This window comes from Xyrauchen texanus, chromosome 5, assembly GCF_025860055.1.
Source record: "Xyrauchen texanus isolate HMW12.3.18 chromosome 5, RBS_HiC_50CHRs, whole genome shotgun sequence".
Lineage (NCBI taxonomy): Eukaryota > Metazoa > Chordata > Actinopteri > Cypriniformes > Catostomidae > Xyrauchen > Xyrauchen texanus.
The window spans coordinates 13,697,192-13,721,917 of NC_068280.1; the positions used below are offsets into that span (position 1 = coordinate 13,697,192).

Consider the following 24,726-nt stretch of genomic DNA (forward strand, 5'->3'; position numbering starts at 1 on the left):
TTAATTTTGTTTCACTGCATTTCAAATGAACAGTCTTATTTAATTTGGGCTAGGTCACAATTGTTGACTAGTCCACAAACTAACTTGTCAATTAGTAAGGCACACTAGTTTATCTAGATTTTGTCTATTCCGTGATGCTCCTTTTAGCTGTTTTTGAACACAACACAATATTGCATGTAAACACCCCATAAAAAAACGTATCCAAATAGGGTCAAGTGAACCGAAACAAGTCTTTTTTATTTTGGGCTTCCTTCAGACAAATTAGATTAGTCAATCAAACCACGCCCACTAGTCGACTGAGGAAAATATGTAGTTTTTTACCTAGTATCACAGATTCATGTTACTACATACCTAAATGTACAAATATATTATATGTGTATATATACAGTGGGTACGGAAAGTATTCAGACCCCCCTTACATTTTTCACTCTTTGTTATATTGCAGCCATTTGCTAAAATCATTTAAGTTCATTTTATTTCCTCATTATTGTACACACAGCACCCCATATTGACAGAAAAACACAGAATTGTTGACATTTTTGCACATTTATTAAAAAAGAAAAACTGAAATATCACATGGTCCTAAGTATTCAGACCCTTTGCTGTGACACTCATATATTTAACTCAGGTGCTGTCCATTTCTTCTGATCATCCTAGAGATGGTTCTACACCTTCAATTGAGTCCAGCTGTGTTTGATTATACTGATTGGACTTGATTAGGAAAGCCACACACCTGTCTATATAAGACCTTACAGCTCACAGTGCATGTCAGAGCAAATGAGAATCATGAGGTCAAAGGAACTGCCTGAAGACCTCAGAGACAGAATTGTGGCAAGGCACAGATCTGGCTAAGGTTACAAAAAAATTTCTGCTGCCCTTAAGGTTCATAAGAGCACAGTGGCCTCCATAATCCTTAAATGGAAGACGTTTGGGATGACCAGAACTCTTCCTAGAGCTGGCCGTCTGGCCAAACTGAGCTATCGGGGGAGAAGAGCCTTGGTGAGAGAGGTAAAGAAGAACCCAAAGATCACTGTGGCTGAGCTCCAGAGATGCAGTCAGGAGATGGGAGAAAGTTGTAGTAAGTCAACCATCACTGCAGCCATCCACCAGTCGGGGCTTTATGGCAGAGTGGCCCGACGGAAGCCTCTCCTCAGTGAAAGACACAAAAAACACCTGAATGACTCCAAGATGGTGATAAATAAGATTCTCTGGTCTGATGAGACCAAGATAGAACTTTTTGGCCTTAATTCTAAGCGGTATGTGTGGAGAAAACAGGCACTGCTCATCACCTGTCCAATACAGTCTCAACAGTGAAGCATGGTGGTGGCAGCATCATGCTGTGAGGGTGTTTTTCAGCTGCAGGGACAGGACGACTGGTTGCAATCGAGGGAAAGATGAATGCGGCCAAGTACAGGGATATCCTGGACGAAAACCTTCTCCAGAGTGCTCTGGACCTCAGACTGGGCCGAAGGTTCACCTTCCAACAAGACAATGACCCTAAGCACACCGCTAAAATAACGAAGGAGTGGCTTCACAACAACTCTGTGACTGTTCTTGAATGGCCCAGCCAGAGCCCCGACTTAAACCCAATTGAGCATCTCTGGAGAGACCTGAAAATGGCTGTCCACCAACGTTTACCATCCAACCTGACAGAACTGGAGATGATCTGCAAGGAGGAGTGGCAGAGGATACCCAAATCCAGATGTGAAAAACTTGTTGCATCTTTCCCAAAAAGACTCATGGCTGTATCAGATCAAAAGGGTGCTTCTACTAAATACTGAACAAAGGGTCTGAATACTTAGGACCATGTGATATTTCAGTTTTTCTTTTTTAATAAATGTGCAAAAATTTCAACAATTCTGTGTTTTTCTGTCAATATGGGGTGCTGTGTGTACAATAATGAGGAAAAAAAATGAACTTAAATGATTTTAGCAAATGGCTGCAATATAACAAAGAGTGAAAAATGTAAGGGGGTCTGAATACTTTCCGTACCCACTGTGTATATGTATATATATATATATATATATATATATATATATATACACATATATATTTATGTTTTTTGTTTTTATTTTACATTACATGTTCTATGCCAATATCGTAGCAGTTTCTTGATGAAATAAACCCTAGAGGTGCTACAACAACAACAACGTTTATTCCCTTTTACACAAATCACGAGTAAAATAGATTATTAATTCAAAAACATTACCCTGTTCCTCACTATGCTATCTATAACATCAAATCACATTTACTATAGCACATGAATTGTAAGGCAAAACATTTTAACACTATCAAATTGTGCAGTAGCGCAACTGATAGAGAATTGCACTAGTGATTCAAAGGACCAAGGTATGAGTCCTGAAGAACACTCAAGTCGATACTTGAGCCGAAAGTGTCATTGAAGCACTACGAAATGACGTGGTTGGTTCAGCAATTGTGTTTTTTTTTTATCTTGTATTTGCTTTTATGACACTGTTGGTAAGGTTGAGATTTAAGGTAGGGATATACACTGTAAATACACTGTTGTTTTACAAAATAATCTGGCAGCTGTGGTTGCCAGAATAATTTGGAGGAAAAAAATACAGTAAAAATGTAAACAGCTTTACAGAGAACCTGCAATTTTTTGAGTTTAAAACATGTTTTTTCTGTATATTTTATGGTGCAGTACCATCGTTTATATTATTAAATGATATTATAATTGTAATATATTAACCTTTTGAAACTGTAAAAATCTGCTAATAATAAGGCATTGTTAATCATCATTGTAATTACAGGAGGGCACATAATGATATGAAGTTAATCAATAGTGGCCCTTCCAGGAGCAATGGCCAATAAACATGTAGAGACAGTGCTCAGTGTGACTCACACAAACACTAAACACCATCAGGGTAACACATGAGAAATTAAAATTATGAAATAAACATTACAAAACTACATCAAATATAACACAGAACACCCCATAGTGCATAACTGATATTCAAACTAAAAAGAAACCTAGCTATTGCCATAAAATATAATGAAATGTAATGGGTCACGCAGGGAATTCTGGGAATGACTGCTTATGTTTTTTTTACCATAATTTTAACAATAATTTACCGTAAAAGTACATGTACTCTCTTGTTGAACGTAATGTAATTTTTTACTGTTAACTATATGGGAAAATCATGCTTTTTACATTATTTTTACAACATTTTACTGTAAAACTACTGTGTTGTGTTTTTAAACTTTAAAAACATAAAATGGTTAAAGAGTAGTTACCGTAAAATATGCTTAAATTGTTTTTTACGCATTTTTTACGGTAACTACTCTTTAAACATTTTATGTTTTTTTACTGTAGCATTTTAACAGTCTTTTGCCATTAAAATGATGACATTTTTAACAATATAGGTTTTCTTGGTATAAAACTCAAGGCATTAACCTTAACCTCATCTGTTTGGGAGAACTTTTAACTCATAATATCTTTTTGCAAAAATGTCACCAGTCACAGTTTCTTTTGATGAGATAAGGTTGGTAGTTTTGCACATGCCTAGATTTATTGCAAAAACTGATTGAATATCCTGCATGTGAGGGAGGATCATGTGCGAGACTGTGGCGTTTGAAATGGACATAAACTAGAATCTTTGCATTAACAATCATTTGACATTGAGTTGTTTCAATCTGTTCACTGCAATTTCTTAAGGATTCATATATAGAAATCAGTGTGCAGAGTAACGGATGGATTTTTATCCATAAAACTCAATGAACTGGCACTGAACCTATGTGCGTGCGTGCGCGCGTGTGTGTGTGTGATTAAGCTGTAGACAGAAATATTGCTTTACAGCCACCACTAATGACTTCTGTGCAGAAAGGAATACAGGGAGGGAGAGGAGGAATATAGAAGCCAGAAGAGATAACAAAAACCGGGGAGGGAAACTAGGGGAAAAGGTTGGAGATGTAGAGAGGCGGAGAGCTTTTGGAAAACAGGAAGGGGATGGAAGAGTAGAAAAACAAGGGTGTGGGCTACAGTAACAGATGAGCACTACCAGTCCTATCTTGCAACAGGTGTGTTATGTAGATTTTGACACATTTCATGAAAGAAAGCACAAAAGAATGATATTTGTTGAGAATGTATTGCACCAATAGAAGGGCTACACATCCAAAAGCATCTCACATACTCATTATGTGTAAAGCATAATGAGGAAATTATTGTGTGCTTTTGTTAGTGGTAATTAGGAATGTACTGTAGATTACTTTCAGCCTTGGGTTTATTTGACTCTCTTCTACTAGTGTGAATGCCTCTGCCTGCTGGGCTTTCATATGTTTTTGTGAACGCTCTCAGTATATTTGGGCATGATTGATATGCTTGCAAATAATCAGATAAAGTGGGCAGCAGCTCCTGGTAGTTTCAGTAGACAGTGCCCCCTTGACACTTTAATATTACATGTTCTTTCCATTCATCAGCCATGCTTATGCCATGGTCATTAATGAGCAGCCTCAATTATTGGCGATCCTAGACCCTATTTAAGAGGCCTAAAAATTAGGGACCAGGAAGTCCTTTACGTGTCTGTCTGTAGGCAAGTTCACAGTAGTTTAATTTGCTGCTTATTGAAATTCTGGTAAAATGTACCACCGGTGCTGTTCTAAATGCATATTACAAGTGAACCGAAATATTGAGCATCTACAGCTGAGATGTTCATGAGTAGCGCTCAAATATTGCACACTTCGTGAAGGCTAAAAATAGCCGTGAGTGAATCACCCAGGGCGGCATATGCTTATGAGTGTGTCAAAAGAGCAGCACCACTCACTAAAGTGCTAGCACTGCGCATGCATACTATGTTACTATGAGTCATATGAACTACTTTAATGGTGTTTTTATGGTTCTTATATGTCATTTTTGGAGCATGACAGTAACGAACATTACTAACACACAGTATCGGATTTGGATCGGGCTTGTCGGACCGATACCCGATCCATTTAAAAACATCAGTATCGGAACCGATACGATCCAGGTATCGGATCGGTGCATCCCTACTAAAATCAGCGCTTAACTCAGCTGTTAGCACCTTTCAAAACCTGATGTGATATCTCTTCATGTTTACAGAAAACAGTTGGGCACATTAACTGTAACTATATGAAGTCATAGGTTACAAACATTATAGAGCTTGAGTACATTGCATGCGGTGTTAAAGCAATAAGGCTAAATTGAACGGTTCCTCAACCTTCTATTCAAATAAGAAAGATTTGTAATTTATTTGTCAATCTATTCCATATTTGCTCCATTTCAGTGTTTGATAGAACCAGTACAAACATTCTGGCTCCTTTTAGCGAGTATACTTGCTCAAATGTTCAAAACTTGTCACATTAAAGCTGAAGTATGTAACTTTTCTATTCCAGCTTAATATGTAGAGACAACTACATATTAGTAAGATAATTTTCTCAAAAACTTTAAAATCTGCATCTCCCTAGCGCTGTAGCGTTTCGTTTTGAGTGACCCGCTTTTGACTGTTTAAATAACTGCAGAGGAGGTGTGTATACAGAAAGCTGTTATGAAAACATTATTTTTGCAATGCTGTTTGGTGGTGCTAGTGTCGCAGAAATTACTTCTACATATTTCAGTAAAGTCGTTCCAAACCCATGTGACTTTCTTTCTAATGCATAACCCAAAAGGAAACTATTAATAAATATTCTGGTCTGTCTTTTCAATACAACAGTAGTTGATAGTGGCTCACTGTAAAGCTATAAATAGGATTCAGAAGTATCATAAAAGTAGTCTGTGCTGCTTATGCGTCATTCCGAATCTTACGGCATTCGACCTGAAAAAAAAAAAGTTATTTTTCAGTAAAAATCATGATGTCTTTTGCACGTCAAAGTGTGCTTTGAGGGAATCTCGTTCAAAGTCACACACAAGTTCGCTTAAGTACTTGCATTGTTTAGCGGTAAAAAAATAAATATATCTGAAATCCTACAATCATCCCTGGCCTCAAGAGCAGTTAACCTATCCTGTGTCAAACATTTTATTGTGCATTGAGCTTCAACCAGCAAATGATTTTAGTGAAACTTAAGCTAAATTTATGCATAATCGTTGGGTGTGTAAAGTGGGTTTTTCAAAATCAACACTGTGCTTATACAGGTTGTACAGGAATCACATCTTAAAATTGTGTGCATGTCATTCAGTATTCAGCTCTGATTTGTTGAATTGTCCAGTCACTGTGCCCTCCTACCATCACCCACACACACAAACGCCCCACTGAGGACTGTGTTGGCACGTGGCGTATTATTAGAGGGGATGTTGTGAGCAAGCCCCACAGATTAGTGTCTGATCTGGGCCAAGACTCACTACTAGTAATCAATGTGTGTTTTTGTGTGTATTCGTGAGATCAATGAAAACAATCAGTACCTCTATCTGTTAATACAGTATATATTGCACTGTGCAAACTGCATTTTTCTTTAACAGATTCTTCAACCAACTGAAGACATACTGAACTTTGAGACTTAAGCATTGGACAGTCTTGTTTCTCTCTGTTGACTTTGGTCAGGCCTGACTTGTCATACTTTATCCTAACTGAATACCTTAAGATCAAGTGTTTACTTGTTATTTTTATGTAAAAATACCCCCTTCCCGGTTAAACATGCAAAACTACTATAATTAACCTGGTTTCATATAATCATGTTATTATACCATCACGTTTGCAAAATTACAGTATTTTTGTGTGGCTCGTTGTATGTGTCGTAGCAGTTTTCTAGTGAAATGCACAATAGAGGCATTAAAATTGACTTTTATTCCCTTTCCCACAGATCATGAATAAAAGGGCATGCCCAATTCCCAATGCACCCTAGGTCCTCATGGTGGCGTAGTGACTTGCCTCAATCCGGGTGGTGGTGGACGAATCTCAGTTGCCTCCACACTGGGCCAGTGGTGGCTCAGCGGTTAAGGCTCTGGGTTACTGACTGAAAGGTCGGGGGTTCAAGCCCCAGCACCGCCAAGATACCACTGTTGGGCCCTTGAGCAAGGCCCTTAACCCTATCTGCTCCCCAGCTTAGTTGGGATATGCGAAAAACATCATTTCATTGGCTCTGTACCTGTACTCTGCACAATGCCAAAAGTTGAATCTTAATCTTAATCTGAGACAGTCAATCCGTGCATTTTATCACGTGGCTTGTTGAGCACATTACCGTGGAGACCTAGCGCGTGTGGAGGCTTCACGTTATTCTCAGTGGCATCCACGCACAACTCACCACACACCCCACTGAGAGCAAGAACCATATTATAGTGGCCACATGGAGGTTAAACCAACATGACTCTACTCACCCTAGCAACTGGGCCAATTGGTTGCTTAGGAAGCCTGACTGGAGTCACTCAGCACGCCCTTGATTCAAACTTGTGACTCCAGTTGTGGTAGTCAGCGTCTTTACTTGCCGGGTTACCCAGGCTCTCCGTCTTATGACATCTTAACACTTTTTCTTTAGTGCATGACTTGTAGGGCAATACATTTTAATGTATGCATTACATATCCAACTACATTTAAAAGCTTCTTCAAAAACAATTAAATTGTGCAGTAGCTGGACTGATAGAGCATTGCACTTGAGATGCAAAGGACCAAGACACGAGTCCTAAAGAACACATAAGTCGACACGTGAGCCAAAAGTATCATATAATCACCACAAAATGATGTGGTTACTCCAACAATTGCATTTTCCATTTCACATTTGATTTTTATTACACTATCAGTGAAGTTTAGGGTAGGGGGTGTAGGTTTTGTTGAGTCGAAAGAACATTAACCTAAAAAACGTAATCTGAGAGAAAATTGAACTCTCTTTTAGCGCCACTCTGTGGACATTTTTCCTCTGAATTACCGCAAAATGTGTAATGACACACGTTATGTCATTTTGCTAAAATGTTGCCAAAGTCGCACAACTTTCATGAGATCTGGTTCATATCAATATGAATCAGCCAGTCGTAGGTTGAATCTCCCGAAGATTTTAAGCACTGTGCCTCATTGGTGCTTTCCAAATATTGCTTTTTGTTTGAGCGTCCTGACATTGCAAGATTATCTCAACCGGTGGCATGAGTTTGTGGCAGACCTACCAGTTTGATGAGGAGGTGGGGCAAAAAGGGAGATTTGGAAATAATCTTCATTTTTGCTATTCTTTTTGGTGCCACTAGTGGTGCAGGAATGACACACCTTTTGGTAAGTCTTTGTGGCTCCTACGTGCAATAAACATTCTGTGATTAAATGGAAACTGACCAAAGTTTATAGACAATCTTTTTGTCACAGTCTTGTACCAAACACTTGACTGCTTAGTTTAGTTTAAGAGGGAGGTCAACAAAGAACAGAAGGACTAAGAGTAGTTTACACAAGGAATGTGTATGAAGGAGAAAAGATGGAGATGGAATGGGTGATGGAGACTGAAATAGGGGGAAGAGAAGCTAAAAGAGAGACTTAATTTACACTGCTCTCTCTCTCTCCCCCGACTGCTGCCCGCTGTCGTCCATCATGGCTCCTATGAGCACCATCTGCTCAACATTACAACCACTGTTGCCTGGCTACCTGCTCTCTCGCACTCTCTCTCTAACGCTCTTTCTGTCTCTCTTTCCTGTTTTTTCTCTCCCTTCCTCTCTTTAAGGTTTTTTTATTTTTTGTCATCTGAGTCCTTTTCTCTCACCCCTCATCTCTCTCTCCATGCTTGGTTGAGAAGTCTTTGGCTCATACACATTATCCGGCAGGAAGAAGGAGACACATCTTTTATACCACTCATGATTAAGCCATCTGCAGGGAGCTGAAGGGGGGGGGTGAAAGGATGAGAGATCGTAATGACAACGAGTAAGGCGGTGAGAGTGAAAGAAAAGAGAAAGAGAGGTGGAAAAGGGAGACGTGGAGGAAGAACAGAGGGATCAGAATGGAGACATGGGCTCAGAGGTGGAAGAAATAGAGATAGATGATGATACAAAGGGAGAGGAAGAGAACGAAAGAGTGAAAACTGATAAACACTGCCCCCCTCTGGCCTCTCTGGCCTCAACACAGAGACGTACGTGCTGATTGGCGCTCCTTTGGTCAGCATGACTGCTTAACTGAAGAGATCCAGCTGTCTACAAACAGATTTGTGCTCATTGACCGGTCTGGTCTAGATTTATCTGAGCAGTCTCCTGTGGTGTGCATGTTACTTGTGGTTCATAATTTGTGCTGTTAAAAGGGTTGTTAGTACTGCCTTGTGGAGGGCTGGTTCAACTTCAAACTTGATGAAGGCTGAAATTTTCAATTGATTAAAAAGGACTGTTTATTATTATTATTATCAATTTATTTATTTATTTGTTTATTTGACATCTTTGTCTTGTTTTAATCCTGGCCTTTTTTTTTTTGTTTTTTTGGGAGGGGTCTAGTGGTTCTGGTATTGCTCTGGGTCTTGAAGGGTTTAGAAACAGTAATTTGGCCAAAATTGGCTATATTTACACAAACATTGAAAGGAAACACACCTTTAATGTTGTTTCAACATTGTTATAACTGCTTTAGTACACGTAAAATATACATATTTTACGTATATATAATATCTTCACGTGGATGGGAACTGTAAAGAATGTAACGATTCCAGTTCCAATTCTTCTTAAAAATTCTGGTTCTTTAACAGTTCCATTAATGATTATTTTTGTATTTTGAGGAAGAAATATTTGGAAATAAGAAATGCAATTCTTAATAGATTTACTGCCTTGACTGCAGCTTGTTACCAAATTATGAGATGATTTCATATTAACAAAACAGATTCTTGCAAAAGGTGTGTTTACACAGACTTTTCCAGATATTTATTAATTTTCATAAAATACCTCTTAATTACAACAATTTTCATAATGTGTATCTTTAACAAAATATTGTCATATCAACCAAATTCCAATAATTACTCTGATTCATGTCTCTCAAGTGCACAACACAGTAACAGTTCTTGGTTTATTTTGAGTCAAACATAATGAAATACTGTAAATTACTTTGGTTCAGTAAGTTTTATATTCACAAAAAAAGTTAGACGATATATCGGTTTTACGAGCAATAGGTGCAGATAGTTGCTTTTTGGAAATATCAGATATCGGCAAAAACTATGCCGATATTTTTCTTTTTCTTTTTTACAATTTCCTCCGTTATTCTCTCTGACCAGCACTGGTGGATCCTACAGTTAGAATGGCTTGATTCTACAGTATTACAGCGCCATCTAGAGGTGATATAACTGATACACTGATTGACAATATAATGTCCCTGGTGTGTATAGGGCTTGTTAATAGTTTAAATTCCTGCGTTATGGACCAAATTATTTACATTTACATTTACAGTGCATCCGGAAAGTATTCACAGCGCTTCACTTTCTCCACATTTTGTTATGTTACAGCCTTATTCCAAAATGGATTATATTCATTATTTTCCTCAAAATTCTACAACATGAAAGAAGTTTGTTTGAAATCTTTGCAAATGTATTACAAATAAATAACGATCCCGTTTCCACTGATCATCCTTGAGATGTTTCTACAACTTGATTGGAGTCCACCTGTGTTAAATTCAATTGATTGGACATGATTTGGAAAGGCACACACCTGTCTATAGCCTATAAGGTATCACAGTTAACAGTGCATGTCAGAGCACAAACCGAGCCAGGAAGTCCAAGGAATTGTCTGTAGACCTCCGAGACAGGATTGTATCGAGGCACAGATCTGGCGAAGGGTACAGAAAAATTTCTTGCTCAAGGGCACAATGGTGGTATCCGTGGGGATCGAACCAGCGACCTTCTGATTAACATTTATGTGCTTTAGCCCACTACGCCACCACCACTCAAATTATATTTTTTTCTGATTATTATTGATTGAACAATAAGCTGCTACTGGAACATTTTCCAGTCATGGAAAAGTAATTGAAAATGAGAAAAATACCTAAATGTCCTGGAAAATAGTTATTTGTCTTGGAGAATATAAAACTGTGTGGCTAACATGGTTTATGTTACATGTTCAAAAACATGGTAATGATCGACACTCATGATAGGTGTGAAATACACAAATTTGTACAGTTTTGTCATTGCCAGTGGCTGCACATTGAGAAACGACATCAACAGTTCATTGTCATGAATGAAGCCCTGTCACGTATATTCTCTGCTCATCAGTTGTAAGCTCTTTGCTGCAATTAAGTTGTTTAATTATTGATATAGTGAAAAATATTCTTTATTTATTTTCATTCTAACAATGCTGTTATGTTAACTACAAAATCATTTGAGTTGTAAACACAACCCAAGGTGGTAGTGTGTTGATGTGGCCTTTACACCTTGGGATGTGAATTAATATTCAATAACAATTAACGATCCGAGTCCGCTTATACCGTGGTTACCACATGTAGACCCTATGATTTCCACGATATGGAAAACAGAGAAGGAATCACTGAATCCAGTCATAAAAATGCATTAGTTATAAAAGTTGTTTCTGAATTTGACATATTTTTGATGAAAAAGAATGCTTAAATGATGTGTCCTAGTGTGATTATTAAACTGCAGAAGGCTGCGATTTAATCAAATTTATAATCTGCATGTGCCGTGCGCTTCAAAATAAATGTTTGTAATGAACTCAGAAAAAATAACCCTTTAATATCCACAATATATTTGACCTCTCATTTGTTTTTTTCTTAAATATTACACCCGTTGGGCACATAAAATGTCCTGGAAATGTCCAGGATAATTGTGCCTTAAAAAGAGTGGAAACCCTGAAAATACATTATCGGTTGGCTTCTACTAAAAAGAACCCGGATAATAAGAGTCATTCATCTGTTTTAGCTGTAGATTCAAAAGAAGCATGACAGTTCACCCTGAGCAAGATATACTATATTGTATGCCTTGAGGGATTCTAGTATCATTAATGTAATTGCTGAAGTGAGTCCATTCATCTTTTAAGTCTTAAACCATCTCTACTTTATTGTGCTTTTAGGATCAAGGATTGGTTGTACTGTCGCGGCAGGCAGGTGGAGTCCAGCCACCTCATGGAGGACCAGGGGGCGTGGCCTCAGCAGGGCCTAACGGTGCGGGGACTGGCGGTTATATGGGCAATCCACAGCAACAACAGCAGGCGGCCATGATGAAACAGATGATGGCTATGGAGCAGGAGAAGAGAGTTCAGCTACACCTGATGGAGCAGCAGAAAGCACAGCTCCTTAGGGAACAGAGACAACAGCAGCAGCAACAGCATATGCTGGCAGAACAGGTGAGGGCTTTTGATGCCAAAGCACAGTGTTTAACTTTTCTTTACATTTATAATATCAACAGCTGAAGCTGTATGCAATGAGTAAGATTATCACTGCCTAATTTGTTTATGCTGTGGTAAAATAATGGACTTAACTTGAAATGGACGTAGTAGCTATTTCATATAAACACTAATTATTTGTCTATTCTGTGGTGCACTCTTGAATATGAGGGAATTTGTGTGTGTGTGTGTGTGTTGTAAATTAGTGTTTCACCAACGGTCACCAATGAAAAATGAATACATATTTAGTATTTAAATTAACATTTAAACAAGTATTAAAGTCTGACTTTGTGGATAGTTCAATTTGGAAAGATGACATGTACTGCACTGTGACATGTTATACTTCAGCTAAATCTATTTAAACAGCATTTTTTTGTTATAATGCATGCAGCTTTTATGACCTCATTTGAATTGATAGAGTATATTAAAATTCCATTAGTCACACTGTAGGAACATTTAAAATGATTAAAGGCCAAAAGTTGTTTAAAAAAAGTTGGAAAAACCATTTACAGGACTTTCCTTACACATTCATATGAATTTTAACCTAAGATCTTGATGTTGATCAAGCAAAAAGTCCACACATTACGTGTCAACTACTCATGTACATATCTATTGAAATCGAAACTGGTCTCTCATTCATTTCACCTCTAAATGTGATCTGTGTCTGTGATAGCTGTTATCTCTTCATGGCTACAGAGCTGTACTTTTTGTTCAGTTTTTTGTTTATTTATAAGGAATTCTGATATTCATGTAGTCTTCTGCTTTGATTTGCTTTTTTCTAGTTACAACAGCAGCAACAACATCTCCCAAGACAGCTGAGTCAGGCACAGAGGAATCCATACCCACTCCAACAGTTTCAAGGCAAGACACTCTCACACACACTTGCAGGGGAAAAAAGAGAATAAAATCCCCACCCAAACTGTTTCAGAATAAAATACTTAAATACTCTGCCACTAGATGGAAAGCAATAATCAATATTACTGTATGTGGCCAAAGGGCTTATAGTGTTGTATAAGCACTGTAAGGGCCTGTAGCAGGTGGTACATTTCTGATGATGTCAATCTAAAAACTATCCAAACTCTTCTTTTAAACCTCTAAGTGCAATTCATTCATTTTAGACTGAAAAGAAGTCATTTTCTCTTTGACACCTCAAATTACTGTCTATCTACCTACTCACCCAGGGCATCTGCTGGTATTGAAACTAATGAGGCAGTATTAGACACATAAACGCACACACTCCAACACATACACTCGCACTAGTAGAACTCATTTTCTCAACATGACTGGAAACTTATCTATTGATCCTTTTGTTTTATTAAATATTAAATTAGGTGTAAGTTAAAAGGAGATTTAGCCTCTTAGTGGCATCAATAGAAATAATATTTGGGAGTTCCTCTTCTCATTGCTGGTTTCTCTAAGCCAAGTTTAACTATTCTAAACAAGCTTCGGTTAGCAAGTTACTTGACTTTAAAGATCAAAGGTTTTGTTGATGGCTAACATGACAGTATGATTTAACATTACATTTGTTTTTGTTCATTTTAGCTCCTAAAGTCAGGCTCCTTTTTACCAATCCATTTCCATTTGACTATTTTTGTACTATTTTAAACTATGTAAGTACAAGTAGTTCTACAAAATAATTACAGAGCAGTTACATGTAGTTAATTCGTATTACTCAGTAATTACCTTGTAAATACATAGTAATATGAACACTACAAAATACAGCTTGACCGGATTTTATAATTTTAAGACTTTTCAAAGCACAATTTCTAGTTGAGTATAGTTAGAAAAACAGTTATATTCTCATGAGTTTTCATGATCGTGGGGACAACATAAGGGGCTGTTCAGGCCAAATACATTCTTGCGCTAAACATTAAATATTTATCAAAACACAGATGTCTCAGGATCATTTTTTGTAGTTTAAGTTCTCTTTTAACTTGACATGGTGTCTATAAAACGTGGCACTCCTCTGTGAGATGTGGAAAAAACAGCAAGATTCCAAGCAACGGTGAAAAGACATCTATTTATTGCATGTTAACATAGAAAACAAACGTGTTTGTGTAAACGGCCCCAAGGTGATTGATAGAATCGTTGATCGAAAATAGAATCCTACATTTTTATGGCACATAGACATCTGCAAATAAGTGTTTGTTCAATTTATGCTATCAGATACAATTGACAGAGATTTTCTCTGCTTTTAAGTGTGTGTTTGTGCCAGTTGAGTTTAATTGCAGTAAGCCTGTCATGTACAGGCTATGTAATGAGAACAACAGATCTCAGTTAATATTATTCATTTTAAATTATTTTAGGCACGTCCCAGGAGATTGCAGCAAGGAACCAGACGCTACAGAACTTGCGGAACGCTCGACTTCTGCAGCAGCAACAGCAGCAGCAGCAGAACCCGGGGATGCTGCAGATGACACCCGTCCAGAACTCTGCCACAATGCCTTCACAAGGAGATATGAGCATGGCATATGGAGGCCAGTCAGGTGCACAACCAGGCATTTACCAGGGTATGAGCCCAGGCATGGGCCAAATGCTCCAGCAGCAACAGCAACACCATCCCAACCAAAGTGGCATAACGATGGCACAGAGACAAGCGGGTGCCGGTGGGCAGGGAATGGTTGTCGGAGGAGCGGGAGGTGGGTATGGGCAAGGAATGCTCATGAACCCGGCCCTATCGCAGCAGCAAATGAAATCAGGCATAGTTGCCCCTGGTGGGCAGCCACTGGCCAAAGCCCAGGTTCAAAGACTGCAAACCATGATGGGAGGTGGAGGCCAGACGTGGCCTCCGCAACAGCAGCAAAATATGCAGGCCATGGCTGGTAGGACTTCAAACGATATGGCGTTTAATAGTAATCCTGCATATGCCATGCAAGGTGGGCAGCCTCCTAGGATGAACAAGCAACATTTTACCCAAGCGATGGGTGGACAGAGTATGGTGGACCCACGTTCTATAAATCCAGCAGCAATGGGTGGGCCAATGATGCCACACATGGCAGGCCAACCAAGGGCCAACCAGCCAAGGGGTATGGTGATGCCAGCCATGAACCAGGGCATGCCCAACATGGCTGCTTTCGGACAGGGGTCTGCTCAAGGTATGCCGGGGTCATCAGGAGGGGGAGGGCCATACATGCCAGGCGGTCAGCCTCAGGGCTACCAGAGGACGTCCAATCAGGACCTGGCATATGGTTACGGCAGCCAATCAGGGGCTGGGCCTGGGGTTTCGTTCAGCCTATCGGATGGGACAGATTTGGATTCAACAGAAGGTTGGATGGAAGAGTTTTTCCCCAACCAATAGCCTAAGGGATTTTTTTTTAATAGAACAATTTTATTGAAAATGTGATTTCTGTTTTGTTTTTTATTACATGGTCAACAAAACAAAAAATATAGTACATGTTGTGTATTACATGTGTGTGCTGTCACAATATTTAATCAAACTGCTCTCTGTTTGGGTTGCTTCTTGAGTAAGAATCCTTAAGAATTGTTTTTTTATTTTTTACTTTAAGAATACTTTTCTCCATCATTTTTATGTGTTTTGTCAATTTCCATTTTTTTTAAGTCCTTTACGCTGTTCTAAGGGCAAGAGGCACTAAAAACTTGCAAAAATCCAAATATATATGTGTGTGTGTGTGTGTATTGTTTTTAGATCTTAACCTTTATCCTGACATACCAAGTAGTGTATGAAAGCGTGTGTGTTGAAATCTAAGGTAGGCCTTTGTCAACAATGGATCCCTTTTCCCAAACCAAACAATTCAGTACACCACTTCCCCTCTTTCTTCTGTCTCACACATTCTCTCTACTTTTGACCTGTGTAGTGATTCTCTGCATTTGTTCTGCTTTGTGTGTGTCTGTGTGTGTTTATTTGCACTACGAGCATCACGACATAACACATCAATGTGTTTGCTCTTAGTGCATGCAAGATAGATGCTCTGCTGTCGCTAGGCGACCGTTGTCAGTAAAAGTGAAGCTGCGTGCGTGCGTGCGACTCAACTGAGTGCTTGTTAATATTGCTTGAAGAGATTTGGCAGCTACAAACTTCTCTCTCCCTTCGCTAAAACTGTGAGAAAGAGATGTTTTCTTTAGTCATAATGGCAGCTAGAAAGGAGTGCAACTATTACATGGCTCAAAACAGACATTTCACCAAGTATAAAATAAGGTTTATTGATGGGTTTTATTGTAACACTCTGCAGACATTTGGGAAGATCGGAAGAAACATTCAATGTTGTGAAGCAACATCACAGATATCTATTTTTAAAACCAATATTTGACCTTTAGATGATTTGCAACATTCTAGTTTTTGTTTTCTTTGTTTGTTGTAAGAATTAACATAATTACCTGTGAACACTGGTTCGAGACATACAGTACATACTGTTTTTCTGCTGATGGGACATGTCACTTTCCCCTTTCAGTTGACCAAGCAAATTATTGATATTTATTAGTTGCTTCCTGAGCACACAGTTATCTAAGAGAAAATGATTTCAAACTCTTCTGACACTCTTCTATCCACGAATCCACTGAATGCCTGAGAAAGGAAAGATAATTACATCAGAAGACGATGTATAATCCAGACACCTTTCTCTGTCACTTTCTTTCTTCCAAATCGCACCAAATTTTAAACAACAAAAGTATTGGGAAGTTTAATTTTATGATCCATGTCTGATATATCTAAAAACTTGTGTTCATTGTGTTAAAAAAAAAAATCCACATAAAGAATAGTTTGTTTGAGATGTGTAGTGGAGTTTTGACCTGGTATGATTTTAAATGAGATCCCAAAATGACAAGCCTTTATCTTACTGCTAAGTACTCCTTGTTTTTTAGACCTATTTTTGCCATCTGTCATTGACCTTCAAATGTCACATAAATAAGAATATCAGTATTTTCTCCTCTGTTGTGTGTGTTGCTTTATGATGTCATAGTCATAGTGTCTAGTTCTCTGTGATCAAACTCTATTTTAAGTCTAGTTTGATTGTTTCAGCTCTCTGAGGAATGTAACAGGAATGTAACATTGTGACTCACTTGCCCCTTGTTACATTATGAGTTTCCTTTTTGTCTTAATGGGAGAAGAACACATTCACATCTTCAGTGCTTCACAATAGTGTTATATTGTTGCCCTGTCAAGAGGATTGCAGAGGGAGGACGTGAAGTCCATGTTCTCCAACTGTCCAACCAAATATCAACAATTTGGGACCAAGTTTTTGATTTCTGTTGATGTCATTGATCTTACTTTTTTCCTCCTTTTTTATTTCATACTGGTGCTGACATATATGTGATGGAAAAAGATATAAATCAGATACAGTTATTTGTAAATATGTTTTTACAATTTTAAATACATCAGAAGATAAGTCTGTACTCACTGTAAAGATATTGCTGTTTAAGATAGAGAAGTATTTTTATTTAACCTTTTTTCCACTTTTAAACTCATCTGAGCTATACCATTGCACTTCAGACAATGTCTTACTACTAATTTGTAATGTAAACTTCCTCTAATTTTTATTTTGAAGGTTTTTTCTAGTTTTCAAATTTTACTCTGTATCTATTTTTTTTTTCTTCCCATGTACAGAATTATGTAAATGGTTATGCCAGAGAGTTACAAAAAGATTTTTTTTTTTTTTTTTTCAGGAAATAAATACATTAAAGAGATTGATCATTAAAAAAAAATGTTCTCACTGAACATATATTAAATGATGTCTTTGAAGAGTTTTTAATGCCAAGCTAAAAAAAACAGAGTTGAGCAAAAGTTTGGGATCTGATTATATATCAATTAAAAAAAAATTAAATCCAAGTGCTGAAATGGAGAACAAAGGATGGCAAAAAAAGATGGAGAATTATGCAGATAACTGAGAACATACAAATTCTTATAGCTCAAGGAAATAATATGTTCACTTTAGTCTGACTTAGAGCACTGGCAAGCTATGTACTGGGAGAAATTGAGGGAAAAGAAGTGCATATATTTCAGGAAACATTTAGTAGTGTTGCTTGTTTGAATAGAAATACAGAAGAAAAATGGAAAAGAGGTATAACAGGGAGAGATGAAGGGCAGGTGTCTCATGATCTTAATTAAAGGCTCATATGCTAAAAAGCTGTATTTAATATCTTACCATAATGAATCACTCCCGTACTCTGTTTGCTCCCTGTATCTTTCTCTATACTGCTCTCTTGTGCTATCTCCTGATTATGATAAATGGAGAGGTGTCACTATGACAGTGCCATTACTCATCTTCTGGAATGAGACTACCTCAGAGACAAATTTGGGGGAGACAAGAGGACAGAGGTGTGTTTGGAAAAGATTACAAATCACAAGCAATATAGCATTTCTTTTTGTGTTCCTTAAGAAGTAAGATAATCATTATGGGTTTGGAACAACATGAAAATGAGTACTGTACATTATGTAAGAATGTTTTATTTTGGGCGTTTATTTTAATTTGAAAATAAGATTCTACAGCGTAGTCTTACCAAAACTTGGTATTTTTTGAGAGTAAATGTGTTCACTGGTCATTGCCATAAAATATTGTTTTATTTAAAAACTATTTTTTGTAAATTTGCTTTTGATTGAAATGGCATTTTAAGTGTTAGCATGATGTTATGGTAGCCCATGTGCTATCTATTACTGATGGTAAATGCCCAATATACTCCCATCATAGTATAGTAAAGCAGTCCATCTGGTAAATGTTTATGTTTTCCCCCAAAATTTTGTCCATAGCTACTGTATATATGGTATTTTATCATACTCCTGTCTAGTGCAGCCCATTTTCATATTGTATTTTCACTACTGAAACATAGAAATACACTATAATACAAAGAATTATATTTATCTATTAAGAATTTGTTTCCATCCACACTCTAAAGAGTGTTTTTATGAATAAACAAAATCTAAATGTAAATATACTCTGTAAAATACTTCAATTTGATAAGACTGATGTGAGTTCATGATTTATGAAATTGAACATTTAATCATTACCAAATGTTTTTTTCAAAACTCAATTTTAAAATTTTTGACCAAACTCGATGTGTTTTGTTAGTGCACACAATATTTTAGTCTACATCATATACCCTCCAATTAAAAACAAATATTTTATGATAACATTTATAAAATGATAGATGAAGACATAATTGCTTCATCGTCTGTAATTGGAAGGACAAGCACTTCTTTTGAATAATAACTAAAAATAAACTTTAATACATTTGAGGGGTTTTAACTGTGAAAAGCTTATGATTATTTCCTTAAAATTAATGGTTGAATATTTAATTGCAGTGTGTTTTCGTTAGTGTTATTTCTTAAAGTTACACACTGATTTTCAGACTTTAGAGCACATTTACTTCAAAATGATGGCATCTATCTACTCACCATATGGCCATGATAGACAAGGATGCAGTCTCACTTCCTGGTCAAAAATGCAGGAATGTGGCTAAAATCAGCCAAAAACTTTGTTTCAGAAGTGACAAAAATTTGGGACAGCATTTTTAAATAAAGTGTAATTATTAAAAAATTAAATCCATAATATAATCTAAATATAAATTAAACAACAACTGGAAAAAGACACACACACACAAAAAAAATAAAATAAAGTATTATTTTCATAAGTGAATATTGTCTCATTTTCTCACCCTCATGCCATCTAAGTTCTGTTTGACATACTGTCTTCTGCTGAACACAAACGAAGATTTTTAGAAGAATATTTCAGCTTTGTATGTCCATACAATGCAAGTGAATGGTGATCAGTCCTTTAAAGCTCCAAAAGTAGATAAAGGCAGCATAAAAGGAATCCATACAAATCCATTGCTTTAATCGAGGGGTTTTCAAAGTCTTAAACAGTAAGAGTTAGGGTTGGGTTAGGGTTAGGATTACAACCTAGTTGAAGCCAGTGTACAATAACACCAATCCTCTGATTAGCAATGATGTTTGAGCCCCGCCCCTTTAGGCATGCAGTTGACATAAGCAGGCGGTCAGTCTCTACTTTTACAGAATTTTCTGACTGAGGGACAAGAGGCATCACTTGTACCTCAAAAATCTGAAGCAGTAGTGGGGCCAGCTTTCACAATGTCTCATTCCCTTCATCTCAGGGAACCAAGGTTACAAATGTAACTGGAGACGTTCCTTTTCAATTCAGTTAGCTCGACATTGTGAGAAACACTAGGGAACAGAGTCCCCATGTGTAATTGATTAATGGATAACCTCACGAGCATCCTTGACGGGAGGCAAAGAAATCCTCTCAGGGGAGTGGTAAGTCTTCTCGCTGTAGGAACTAGTAGCAAAGGTGACAAGTCTTCCAGTTCGAGCCTTGCAGAGAATTCTGTTCACTGAAGGTGCATCTCAACTGCAAAGCAAAAAGGGTTTTCAAGACCAAGACAATTTTCACAGTGTTGAAGGAAGAAAATTCTGAATAAATTGTGATTGAGCACCCGCTTACATAGAACAACTGTGCACCTAAAGGGGCGAGGCTCAAACACCTTTGCAAATCAGAGGACTGGTGTTATTGTAGCCTACAATGGTTTCAACTAGGTAGTCGGAGAAGAAATTCCCCATAGTGTTTCTCCAGCGCTGCCTGCAGGATGTACCTCGAGTCAGCACAAATGATGATTTACACCGCCTGATTCATTCAAATTCAAAGACTTCATCAAGCAAACGTGAAAAGGGATGTATTATATCCAGCTATATCCATGACTACGAAGGTAAGTTAGCAAAAGTACACTATAATTATTTCGTTCTGTAAGCTAGCTATAGACAGCTAACTTAGCTAACGTTATCAAACGTAAGTTAGCTACTGTTAAGTTGAAAGACCAACGATAGCTTAATGTTAGCATTGGTAAACAGAATATAACCGCTAAGTTGGCAGCATTTAGATATATAGATCTGTCTCCCCGCTACTCTCCTTGACATAACCTGGCTTGGCACTAGCATAACATTTTGTCTTGCTATGTGGTCCTTGCTTAATTCGTTGCCTCAGTTTCTGACAAGAATGAGGCAGGAGAGGTGTCTGTGAGGGCAAGCTGCTTCAGGTCGATGAGGAAAAAAGAGAGACAACACAACTTGAGTGTGGGGTAATGAGAGCAGGTTCAATAATGTTAATACGTTCTGCTTTCTGGGAATTCCATGTGCCAGTATAAAATAGGCTGAAAAATAGATAGTGACTGTAAAGCTATTTGGACCTACAGCCTACTGTTGCACCAACAGAACCGTGCACCAACTAGGGCCTACACTGTGTTTCAAAAAGTATTTTACTCAACAGTACATAGTACACTCTGTTTATTGTGTAGTAGACATCGTGGACACAGATAAAAATTCCCAGAGATTAGAGGCAGGTAGGTTGCCAGCATTTGACATTGTACACCGTGAGCATGTTTAAAACGATAATTACACTGTAACTCCATGTAGTTCTGTTATTAAATATGTATTTCAGTAATCTCAGCCACTCTCAATACAATTATTTACCTGAATCTCAAAACACATGAGATACAGTATCAATTGATAATTATTATTATTTTATTTTTTTTACAGGTTGTTCTCAAAGACTCTAAACCCGTTGAGCTGTTGACCTGTCATTGCTCATGTGTGGCAGGGCTTGCACTATGCAATCATGTTGCAGATTTGCTCTACCAGACCTCACATTACAGCCAGCAGGGAGTAACGGCTGTCCCCCTACTCACAGCTGCACAGGGTCTGAGCTGCAGTGGCACAAACCTAGAACCCAGGTGATGTTTTCAACATTATCTGTCTCACTTCTTCCTGGTTATGTCACATAAATCGCATCAACTTTCAAGGCTCCATGCAGCATCCTTCCATCTGAAAATATGATCATATGAGCTAAACATTTTTTACACAAAGTAAATAAGTTCTTGTACAAATTTCTTTACCGGGCTTTAAGCCTGGTCCAACAAATTAGATGGTGGTGTTGTCAGCTAGGCCAAAGAGAGAAGATTGGCTGAAGTGATCAGGTAATCTGTAGTAATGGGGAGTATGTCTGCTACATGAATTAAAATATGTACTGGATATGTAAAATTGTACTTTGTATTTTTAGACTAGTCTTGATTAGACTTAAGATGAACCTCTAATTGAACTGAATGTCCATACAGAGACACACACACACACAACATCTCTGTAGCATAGAGCTACACAACACTGAAGTAGAATTTGACATGAAAAGCATTAATTTATGATAATAACAAACAGTACATACATGCTTGTCTAACTGTTCAGTTGTGTATATTTTCAGGAGTAACTTGTACAACGGGGCCTGTGACCGGACCTGTGACTTTCCAGACATGTCAGTTCTGCGTGAGAATGAGATTTACCGAGGAATGCCAAGGGAAACTGCTCCACCCACAACAACAATGGGAATAGCATTTATTAAATGGTTTATTCAAAGAATATTCAGAGACGGGAGAGTCATAAAAACAATCAAACAAAAGATTGATTACTTTTACCTACCTATGCTTTTGGCTTGTCAATTCCCATGGTTAACTTTCAATCAGTTTTTTTTACAAAGTTCAAATAGTTTGGTTTTCATTACATTTCTGAGCAGTTTTCATGTGCTCACAATTGTCATCTGCCACAAATATATTCTAATAGAATAGAATTCTAGTATAGTACCTAAAAAAATAGTATTGTTTAAATGCTGTTTGTAATGGCCACAATAAAATACACAATGCTTTGGGGAGTCTTTTAAAAAAGGCAGTTACAAACAAATGTAGGTTTATTCACTGGAAGCATGAAACTGAAAATGAGGGGGAAATACAGATCCCTGTATGATGTTGTAAATCCATTCTTTATCATTAAACAAAAGCAGTAGCTAACAACAGTAAAATAGTATAAATACTAAACAACTGCGCACTGGTCTTGATGCATCCATTTAGACCCAGCAATTTAAAGCAAAAAGCTCTGGTAATTTAACAGAGGGCATGCAACTACATAGAGCTGGTTAATGTTACCAAACATATTTAGGGTGATAACCATGTCAAAGAATTTGTGTTCCTTTAAACGTTGTTGGTCGTCGGAGGGGTAAGTTTGAAAACTAATAGCCGAATTGAATTTAGCTGAGGATGAACAATGAGGGACGCAACAGTGCCCAGCTGAAGTCCACTCAAAATGCTGAAATTTAAACGTCTTTTTCATTTCGTTCACTTATTTTTGTAATCGATTTAAACAAGTGAATAACTGTTACAAAAAAAAAAAAAAAAAGATTGATATCGCCTTACAGGCTATATTTACACTGTCTATCATAAAATTGTATATGCCGCTACCACTGATCTATATATATAATAAGTTATATATATAGATCAGTGGCCGCTACAGCAAGTGACGTTTCACCGGATGTTTTTGAGCTGGCTTATATTATTCCGGAAGTTGTCATTAACGTTCCATGCATATAGCCCATTAGCACGTTGTTATGGATGAACAGTGGTACAGCTAAATGGCTTTATGTAGATTAACAGGACACGTCATTGAGCTGCGTATATTTGAGAGTTCAGTTTTGTGCGAACGAATGAAATCCGCGTGCGAGTGGAGTTTCACACCCGCGCAAACGGGTACATGGATGGATGCGCTCTTGCATGATAGGCATTCGTTTACGTCATTTAATAGTATTATAATGCCATAAAGCTACGGCCTACTAAGCTGGAAGACGGTCCATTAAGCTATACATTTTAATTTATCCTGACAATACATTTTTATTGAATTTATGTATCTTTTGATTTTACTTGGTGATCCCTGCACCTCCTCAGACAGCCTCTGTCTGGGTCCATAAAATCCCCGCGATCTCAGATACATCTTTCCACGCAGTATTTTTCTTAAAAATGTCCTTGTACGTGGGAAGAGACATATCATAGAGCATTGGAAAATTTCTAACAGCAAGAATTAGCCTTTCATCCATCTTACCGTTACTGCAGGAGCTGAGAGAGAAGTATCACGTGAGCTCTCCCGTCGTCTCTCCAATTGGCTGTCGCTTCCATTAGTCGCTCCAAAGTTGAACTTTTCTCAACTTTGTCGCGTCGCTGGACACGCCCATATCTAGCCCCAACGGTCGCGACAGCTCGTGTCGCCGGAAGTCGCTGTGCTCGCATTGAAAATTAATGGTTGAGTCGCGCGCGATGTCGCTGGCAGTGTGTACGCACCTTTATGAGTCATGTGACTTTTGGCACAATTTTCTCAACCACAGTCTTGATTTTCTCACAAATGCATCAATGCAGAATTTCTCAAAAATGCATCAATACAGATTTTCTCACAAATGCATCATTGCAGATTTTCTCACAAATGCATCAATGCAGATTTTCTCACAAATGCATCAATGCAGATTTTCTCAAAAATGCATTAATACAGATTTTCTCACAAATGCATCAATGCAGATTTTCTCACAAATGCATCAATACAGATTTTCTCACAAATGCATCAATGCAGATTTTCTCACAAATGCATCAATGCAGATTTTCTCACAAATGGCATGAGCAACACACTCTTTCAATACAATAAATGCCGCAGTGCTGCCACATACATCATA

At 37.7% G+C, this 24,726-nt stretch overlaps 1 protein-coding gene across 2 annotated transcripts in view; it reads left to right on the forward strand.

Moving 5' to 3' along the window:
* The window catches only part of LOC127643853 (mastermind-like protein 3), a 157,174-nt gene extending 139,306 nt beyond the window's left edge, over nt 1-17,868 (forward strand). For both annotated transcript variants that reach the window (XM_052126769.1, XM_052126770.1), the window contains exons 3-5: nt 11,924-12,196; nt 13,018-13,096; nt 14,542-17,868. In XM_052126769.1, coding sequence (XP_051982729.1) covers nt 11,924-12,196; nt 13,018-13,096; nt 14,542-15,533 — 1,344 coding nt within the window. In that variant the 3' untranslated portion in view covers nt 15,534-17,868. The remainder of the gene's footprint in view (nt 1-11,923; nt 12,197-13,017; nt 13,097-14,541) is intronic.
* The last annotated feature ends 6,858 nt before the right edge of the window (nt 17,869-24,726 follow it).